Source organism: Nuphar pumila, chromosome 14 (genome assembly GCF_984573655.1).
Source record: "Nuphar pumila chromosome 14, dmNupPumi1.hap1.1, whole genome shotgun sequence".
NCBI lineage: Eukaryota > Viridiplantae > Streptophyta > Magnoliopsida > Nymphaeales > Nymphaeaceae > Nuphar > Nuphar pumila.
The window spans coordinates 29591787-29601364 of NC_143262.1; the positions used below are offsets into that span (position 1 = coordinate 29591787).

The 9578-nt window shown below is 36.8% G+C and overlaps 1 protein-coding gene across 4 annotated transcripts; it reads right to left on the reverse strand.

Moving 5' to 3' along the window:
* On the reverse strand, positions 1 to 9078 carry LOC149816709 (uncharacterized). Of its 4 annotated transcripts, XR_016427676.1 has the most exons (6): positions 8895 to 9072; positions 1632 to 1721; positions 1404 to 1543; positions 831 to 1329; positions 464 to 523; positions 1 to 297 (listed from the first exon to the last, which is right to left on the reverse strand). XR_016427676.1 is itself a non-coding variant. In XM_089987691.1 (4 exons), exons 2-4 carry the CDS (start codon positions 1711 to 1713, stop codon positions 1090 to 1092), a joined length of 462 nt encoding a protein of 153 aa, XP_089843817.1. In that variant the 5' UTR covers positions 1714 to 1721; positions 8895 to 9078; the 3' UTR covers positions 802 to 1089. The 4 variants fall into 4 exon arrangements, 3 of the variants coding, with proteins under 3 accessions (XP_089843817.1, XP_089843819.1, XP_089843818.1); XM_089987691.1 differs by lacking the exons at positions 1 to 297; positions 464 to 523 and having other exon boundaries at positions 802 to 1329; positions 8895 to 9078; XM_089987693.1 differs by lacking the exons at positions 1 to 297; positions 464 to 523 and having other exon boundaries at positions 802 to 1329; positions 1684 to 1721.
* Positions 9079 to 9578: the final 500 nt, after the last annotated feature.

The following is a 9578-nucleotide window of genomic DNA, read 5'->3' on the forward strand; positions in this document are numbered from 1 at the left end:
TAGAGAGGAAAGGACAATGAAACTTCATTACTTCAAATGAATGGTTACAACAATAAAAAGGGGAACAGCCCCTATAAGGCACTACAAGACAAATAGTTGACCCTATTAACAAACCATGGAAAAAAATACAATACTCCTATGAATAATAATATGTACACAAGGAAAGGGATAACACAGAAAAATGGTAAAACGTATGACTGAATTATGATGGCTATGTAATGAGGTGCTTTCTTGCTGTTTACTTTCATGATTCTTTTCTTCGTTACAATTCACAGGTGAATTCTTCCTAGATATTACCTGTGTTTGCAAAGTTGACACCTCATCTTAGTTATTCAGAAACACCTGAATGCAGGACTATGCAATGAAATTGCAAATATGATAGTGTGATGCAGAAAAAAGAAAAGCATCATAATCATTCTGTAACAAAGAGATAAATCAGGATCGACTGTCAATATGTACTAACCAAAGTCAAGACAGAGAACAGCTAAACAAGCATGATTATATCCAGGACTCGGGCATTAACCTGCAAAAACCAGTCTCCATCTTCAACTTTAGTAAAAAATAAATGGTAATATTCAGACATGGTTAGAGAAATAAATGCAGCAGGCATCATTAATTTTTCTGAACAGATGAGTTACACCCGGTGGATCAAAGATACCGTAACAGTTTCTTTTTCCAAATAGAAGCATCCTAGGGCCATTAATTGAAAACCATACCAGCTGCTGACTTTGGAAAAAAATATCAATTCAAAAGTATGTCGCCAAAATATAGCTAAAATACATTAAAAGTGAGTTAAGGATATTTGCATCAATTGCATGCATCATTCTTACTTTGCAATGTTATCAACAATCAGCTGTTTATTGCGGGTCCTCACAATGGATTGGTGTGGGAGTAGTTCATGAGGAACTCCAGTAAGTTTTGATAGCCCAGAGGGGTTGGCTCATACTTGACATAGCCAGTAATACTTCAAAGTTCAAACACCAACTGCAATGACCATATAATCCTTCTCATAATATGAAAAATGTGACCTGGGTTAAACAAACTCAAAATGTTATTTAACCTCTTCAAAAGTCCATTTCAAACATATTTTTAGCTTTGGGATGGCGAATTTGAGGTGTCTAGAGCTTGTTTCATATAGATGGGATGGAGAACATGTCCATCTTTTGGTTCAACATGCACCCACTTGCGGCCACTGAGCTTATGTTTTTCAAACTTAACAAGTCCTTCCTTAAGAGCATAGAGTGTATGATCCTTGCCCATCCCAACATAGTTCCCAGGATGGAAACGAGTACCCCGCTGACGGACAATAATGTTGCCAGGTATCACTCTCTGCAAAAGAGGAATTCATCAAAAATTTAAATGCACATAGACCTATGTTACAAACCAAGCTCCATCTTACCAACCTCCCCACCAAATTTCTTCACACCAAGATTTTTGGGAAGTGAATCACGACCATTTTTTGTGGATCCAGCGGATTTTTTTGTGGCCCACCTCTTGAACACCAAGCTCAGTCCATCAGCACCAGTGTTGACACCTGAGACATCTGCACCACATTACAGTGCCATTATATTGACCAATTAGTGTCATTATAGAGCCAAGTGTGTGTTGTTACAACTGAGTTACAAGGCTACCACTATGTCCACCGTAAAGGGATATCTTTGTAAGCAGTTCTGAGAGACTGACCCTGCGACATACTGCTGCAAAGTTTGACATTGTGAAATCTGCAAGAAATGCACCTATATGTTAGAAAAATTACCTAGGAACCCTAAGCTTTCAACATGGTACAAAAATGAAAGACAGAGAGAGAGAGATGCCTAAATATCATAATATTTCAAGATGCTATATGAAGTTGATTTTGAACTATCATTGCACATCATTCTTTTTCTTTTTCCTGTTTGTTAATATTTTCCGCGAAAATTCTTGTACACAAATTCTCAACATCTGTAACATAAGCTCAAACAGACATTGCCGGATAGTAGAATCTAAGTGTGTGCTTGAATACCTCAGGCATGTTGTTCACTGTCAGATCTGTCATGGGCCCCATGAAAGATCAGGGGCTCACTCAAATGGGGTAACTCAGATCCCTGATTTAAGATCCCCGCTTCCCTTTAAAATTCATGGTTTTTGGCCCGACCTGGGGGTTTTGGGACAGAGATTCATAATTTGAGAACAGAGGCTCTCAGATAGTGGGTATGAATGCATACCTTGGTTGTGAGAAATAGAGTATGCAAACACACCCTAAACGATTTTTTTTGTTCATTCCACAGAGTACCCAAAAAGTCACTGAAGAGGCCATTACATATGCATGTAAGTGCTAAAATGTACACATATACAGTTATATATACATATATCTATTAATGTAATATGTATTGCACCTCAAGAGCATTTTGGACATTTCACTCATGTAATAGGGACTGTCGACTAGTGACAGCACAATCTTTTTACTGTATTTATTTTTTGTTATTTCTTTTTGTCTTTTCATTTTGTTTAAGGTCTTTATGGTCTTTTGACCATAGAGTTGTTGGGATAGATCCCAATGGCTATAAATATATCCGTCGGGAGCTCCCAATGACTCTTGGGAGCTCCCCAAGGCCCATTTGGCTGTATATATATAGGAGGTTCCCTCCCTCCTTTGTATTATGTTTCCTAAGCATTTGTTGTCTAATAAGATTTATACTTTTAAACTCTTTGTGTTCTCTTTTGGCTCTTTGAAGCCCTTGTATGCACTTTGTGCTTGTGTAGTGCCCTAGTGCCTTTGTATTGTCCCTTAGTGGACTTGTATTTGTTCTTGTGCACATTATATTTGGTTTTCCGTTTGTTTCATTACATGGTGTCAGACCCAAAGGACCTTGGAGTTAGTTATTTGTAGTGATCAAGGGATCGGTTGCTCATGAAGATTGTGGTGGACGTACCTTTGCCATCTTATTCTCTCTTTATCTATTTCTCTCTCTTTTCTCATCTTCAATATAGAGCATGATACTAAGATAGATCTCTCTTTCAAACTTAATGGTACAAATTATATAATGTTGAAAACAATCTCAAAGAAAAAAAACTTTGGGGTTATGTGATGGACACGGTTCTCGAGCCTCAACTAAAACTCACCAAGCTTGAAGGAGATAAAAAAAAGCTCTTGAAGGAGATAATTGTGCTAAAGCCATTCATAACTATCAATCGAAAGTAGAAGATTGGAAGAGTAACCATGCAAAGATTCTTGCATGGTTTATAAACAATGTTGATATTAAAATTGTTAATATATATATATATATATATATATATATATATATATATTTCTGTTAATGTAAACTGAAATACCCCTCAAGAGTATTTCAGTCATTTCACACATGTAATAGGTGTCAGCTCAGTAGAGGCTGTTTTATCTTCTTTTTTAAATTCTTTCTTTTCAGTTTTTTATAATTAATTTGTAATATAGTTGTTGGGGCAGCCCAACTAGCTGTTGGGCTGCTCCCAACGATCATAAATATGACTGTTCGCAGCTAGCCCAATGGCTAGTTGAGCTGGCCCATTCTCTCTTTTCTTGTATTATAAACATAGTCATAGATATCACCGATAATTTGAAAATTTCACGATATTAATGTTGTATATTGAGAAAATGATATTAAAGGTAAAATATTGTGATATTTTCAAAATATCAAAAATTTATATATATCCTGATAATATCGCAATATTATTGTGATCGCAATACAGCAATGGTGTTTTTTTTAAACAGTTAGTGTAAGGGTATTTTAGGATTTAAAAAAAAGAAGGGGATACATATGTCTTTCCTAAGTTTTCTAATAGGTTAGTTTGGGTATCAAATTTATACCTTTTTTACTTTTGTGAGGGTTACGTGTCACCTTTTAAAAAGGAAATTGAAAGAAAGAGAAAGAAAGAAAGAAAAAAGTTGTGTTGTCTTCCAACCTGCTTCTTGTCCTCGAGTTCCAGCCTCCTCAAGTTTCAGTCAACGTGAATAGGGAAAGAAAGAAAGAAAGAAGAGAAAGAAGAAGGGAAGGAAGGAAGAAAGAGGAAGGGAAGGAAGGAAAAAAGAAAGAGGAAGGGAAGGGAAGAAAAAAAAAGAAAGAAAAGGGAAGGAGGAAATTTGCATTGTTTGTCATGTTTATGTCATATTATGACTCCTTTGCTTTACATTTATTTTTTCCTATTTTTCATTTTTTTGGTTTTTTTTAAATCCCGAGATTTATTAGAAAACCGATAATATCCCGATATTATACCTCGTCAACCGATACTGATATTTGTGACTATAATTATAAATAGGGGTTTTCTCCCTTGTATTATCTAATGCTTTCTAAGCATTTTCATTAAGAGATCTTGTTTTTTAAGGCTTTGTGTTGGCCCTTAGTGGCCCTTGTTATGCTTTTGGGTTTGGTCTCTTTTGGTGATTGTATTATCCCTTGGTGAATTAGTGCTTGTGCACTTCTTTTGTATTCATGTTAACCCTTATTGGGTTTTCTATTGTATTTCCGCTTATTTCATTACATGGTTTGTGTAAAGCTTCTCCAAAGTTTGTGATCTTCAACAAATCTTGTAAGCTTCTCAAAAATCCATGATCTTCAACAAATCTTGTCTCTCTATTAAAGATGGGTGAAAAAGAATCCATGACAATGGTTACATTCAAGCCAAATGATTCCAACTATCTGATATGGGCCGCCGCTATGGAGCACCATAATAAGGGCAAGAAGCTAGGGGGCATGTGTGGCACTACATGTGAACCACAATTCGTTCTCACCAAAATAAATGGTGACAAAAAAAGAGAGAAAACACTCAAAGATCATCTCATCAAGGTAGAAGATTGGAAAGCCGAAAATGCCCAAATTCTCTCTTGGTTCCTTAATAGCATGAAACTCAATATTGCAGCAAGTATACTTAAATTCAAAAAAGCTTGTGAGGCTTGGATCTTTCACAAAAATATGTTCATGCAAAAAAATTTGAGATGAAAACATTTTCAAGAGAAAAATTGTATTATAAAAAAAGGAGATAAGAGTGAGAGATTACTATGGTACCTTCTCACCTCTTTGGGATGAATTAGCCTTGCTTGAGCCTAAGTGGGATACTCCCACTATTGAAATGAGGCAAAAACAACCTGAGGAGGAACATTTGTTTTCTTTTCTATTCGGGTTGAGACCCGAATTTTAGCAAGTTAGGTTCAATATCTTGCATAGAACCCCTACTACTATTGATGATGTGTTCGCCATTTCTACGGACTTAGCTCCTGATCCAAATGATGCGGACTCAACCTCAAGTGACCATGATCCAGTTCCTAGGGTCCAGAACTTACAAACGGATCTCCTACAAGATGAACTAGATCCGTTACCCAAGCTCCACTTGTTGCAGCCATGCCACGTGGAGGACGACCACATCAGCCATGCATCCACATTAGCCATTGGAACCCCTTGGGGGTCCCTTATTTATTGACAAGTGGGACCCACATGGGGCATCCCCTCTAGAAGGAATAGAAGAGTGAGCCCCACCCATTGATGCCACCCAAGAGCCTTCAAGGCCCTTCCAAGGAGGTTGTGTAGACCCTTGGAAACCTCCTAGATGGGCATGTACAAGAGAGTAAAGAAAGTCCCTAGGTAATACCTTGGCTCTAAGGAAGGTGTTACCTATTTTAAGTTAGGTGTTATCTAAGCTTAGGTTTAGTCTCTTAGGATTTCCCAATTAGTTGAGTTTTGAATGATATAAAAAAACTTTAAATAAACACATGAAAATGACAAATAAACTTTATAAACATATATGAAAAAAACAAGAAAATGAGAAATCAATAGGCCAGTAACAAATATACAATCATACAAAACATCATAATTAAAAAACAATATAAAATTAAAATTGAAATAGACAAAATAAATAAATTGAACGCATCGTAACACGATTTCGCACTGCTGCAGGTCTCCCCATATCATACAATGCATTATCATACATTTTCATTCTATTATGAATTTGACCTTGAAGTTTATATAGTCAAGGTTCAACCTTTTGATGCAATAAAAAAGTCCCCTGTTGACTTCCATGTTCGTTTTAAATGTAGGAGAGTATCTAAATATAAGATTTAAATAATATGTTGCAGCATGAAGAGGTTGATGAAGTTGCCTAGTCCATTTATGATCAATGATGTCCTATATATGTATGTATAATTTTTTCTTTCCCTTCAATATATTTTTAATGGCCTCTTTTGTCTTATCCATGGCCTCGTAGAGATAACCCATAGTTGGTCTGTCTTCACTGTCAAACAATCGAAAGATATAATTATTCTCAACAACTTCACGCATGAATCCTAGAATTTACTTCTGAATACAATGTTTACAATTTCTCTGAGCGTTCTTTTTTGTGCATGGGGATATGCATTTCACTCATCTGATGAAAATATTTTTTTAGTCCAACCCTATTCTTTACTAGACTTTGCACTGTAAAAAAAAATTATACTAAATCTAGTAATTACACTACGAATCAACTCAGCACCACCAATGTAATTTCTCATTAGGCTCAAAACACATGCATGATTGTAAATAAATTTAGTAATTTCTTAGCAACATTTAACTGTCTGCTTTATCACATCCATGTTGTCGATGTCCTCAAGTATAAGGTCTATGCAATGGGCAGCACACGGGGTCCAAAAGAATGACCTAAAATTTTCTGCCAATTCTTTACTTGTTGTCCTATAATTTGTTGCATTATCGGTAATAAATTGCATAATATTTTGAGGTTGAACCTCTTCAACAACCTGATTAAAAACTCTAAGCAATACATATACTGTTTTGGCATATTAAACAAATCAATTGACTTAAAAAACATAGTTCCTTTGGGGCAATAGATAAAAAAAATTATCAAGGTCATTGACTTTTTGTCTGTCCACCCATCTGTAAATAGAGCCTCTAGCTATACCTCCTTTCGAAGAACTCCCTCCTCCTCTTATTTTGTGCCCGCGACAGCACTAACCACACCTTTTCTCTTCGATGAAAAACTTCCTACTTTTGATCCTATGCTAGGAGCTTTAGGATCAGAAGTAGGGAGCTCATCTTCGTAACACACATCCTTCCAGAGCTCTCCATACTCCATTTATGCCTCATCCATCTCTCTTTCTTGTCTTTTACCTCTTAGATAATCAAGTAATTGTTGACGTTTCCATTTCATGGCATCCGACAATTTTTTTGATGTGCATGCATGCACATTATGATGTGTCTCGGCTAAATGATGTCTCAATCGAGAGATACCACCCGAAAAAGAATTTTGGCTTTAGTTGCACTTGATTTTTAATCGGTTTTCACTCATTACTTGAGTGCCTCATTGCCATGTCGTATCCTCGGATGCCATATTCCCCCAAAAAAACTCAATAAGAAGCAAAGAATAGGGATTTTTTACCTTAACCCATGTCATTGAGTAAAAAAATGGTGGAAATGCACTCTTACTTGAGAAAATCGCAAAAAATTTCTTCCTTCACATGAATCGGCCTCCAAATCGATCTCACAGCTCCTAGGGTGTATGGGTTCCCTTCTAACGACCTCTAGACAAATGGAGAAGTCAGTTCTCGAGAGGCCTTTAAAACCCAAAACTTAAAAAGTAAGTTTCGGGTCCTTTTGTGTATCGTACGATACGACACGATAGACGGGTGTATCGTACGATACATTTGATACGGGTATGATATACACTCCTATAGTGATAGGAGTGTGTATGGTATCATATCGTATTTCCAAAAAGTAATGATATGTATCGTACCGTATCATACAATATGGCACGATACGATACATACAACACTGGTAATACCTGAGGAGAAGTTGTGTTTGGTATTTACTTCTTCTTTTCTCTCTCACACACAGGGAACAGGACTCAGGTACGGGTAGAGTGAATCTTAACCACATAGTGGAACCACAAGAGTGGGACCATATCTTATTGTGATCTCGTAGTGTGGCTCTGGATCTGGTTATGGTAGGAGACCCCATGATACTAGATCTCATGAAAACAGGTAATTTGTAGTTTGAAGTGAAAAGCAAAACGAGTTGGGATATAATTTTGGTCCTAACCTAGAATTACACGTGTTTTTTTTTATGGTTGGCTTTCTCAGAACTCGGTATCGGATCACTTTGCAAATTGGTGACTCGGATGAGTCAACTAGGTGGCTCGGCTGAGTCAAGTTTTTTTTTTGTAATTTATTAAAAAATATAACAAAATCATATATTATTTCTCTCTCTTGTTTTTAGGTATAACAAAATGATGTATTATTTTGTGGGTATATAATTTTCTCTAAAATCATATATTATAAATAACGTGTGAAAATCTAAACTTCTGATCTACAAAGACGTTGGTTCATTGAGAACAAATCTTTTCACCACTATCATCAAATCTTGCAGACCAGAAAAATAAATTCTTGACAGCAAAGTCCACGCTCACCAAATTTGCTTAAACAACAGACTCAGGCGATCATTGAAACAGTATTAAGTTAGCATAAAATCACCAGTTCCATTCCTAATAACCATAAACGATAGCAATGACACAATAATTTCACTAACTCAAAACAGAAAAAATCAAGATCCAAACACGGAAAATACATGAAAAAGTAAGAAATATTTAATCCAACTCGATTGAAAAAAAAACATAACAAATCTACAGATTCTACAACCATCGATAAGAAGAGAAACAAAAAACAGAAAGTGACATCACAAATTCATATCTTTACATGAAATTTAGGCTTCAGAAACAGAAGTATCAGAAGAACTAATAGATCTAAAGAAACCCCAACACCAAGAGCAAAAAATTAACAAAATAATAATAAAAGGATAAGAAAAGGCAAGAAAAAACGATTCAATGAATCGAACGGTGGTTCTGAAGCAAGAAAATCCGAGAAAAAGAACAAGGAAAGAGAGAGGGAGTAGTCGAGATTGTACCTCGAGAGCTAAGACTGATTGTTATTGTTTGCAACAGAGAGAGAGACCAGGTTAGCTACCGCCTCCGGAAACTCAGTCGTCGACGCCGGAAACGGACACGCCGATGCTGGAAACCGGGTTACCTGTCGAGGGTAGAGGGACCGTGAGACGCAGAGACGGTGATGGTGAGAGTCGTGAGAGAGGGAAACTATGAAAAGGGGGGGTAGGGTATCAAAAAGTTGCAAAGCGTAACTCGGCCGAGTCAATCATGACTCGTCCGAGTCACCTGACCTTTCCGATCCGATTTGCTCGACAGAGTCCCGGGTTGAGAAATCCAACTATTCACTGGAATTTTTTAACTAATTCCAACTCAGATCAAAGAAACCATAACCACATTTGTTATAAATATAACTCGGATCCAATAACATGGGTAGGATCAGGTTTGCGCCCCGGATTGAAGCTTTGTGACTCAATCATGGTTCCAGTTATGTGGGGTTGAGCAAATGAGACTTGCGTAGGGATGTCCACGGGTCGGATGTAACCTGACATCGACTAGAATCTGAATCCACTTAATCGGGTTGGGTAGCCAGATGAGGATCCAATTAATAATCAGATTCGGGTCCGGTGTAGAATTTTGCATTCCAACCCAAACCTGGGCCGATTAAGTGTAAGTATGGGTTTTAAGCTAGTCAGATTTGGATTCAG

Coding starts and splice junctions, on each gene's coding strand:
- LOC149816709 (XM_089987691.1), bottom strand. CDS start 1,713: ATGTCAAACTTTGCAGCAGTATGTCGCAGGGTCAGTCTCTCAGAACTG. Junction 1,544..1,631: donor CCTTTACGGTGGACATAGTG/GTAGCCTTGTAA, acceptor AATGTGGTGCAG/ATGTCTCAGGTGTCAACACT. Junction 1,330..1,403: donor TGAAGAAATTTGGTGGGGAG/GTTGGTAAGATG, acceptor CCTCTTTTGCAG/AGAGTGATACCTGGCAACAT.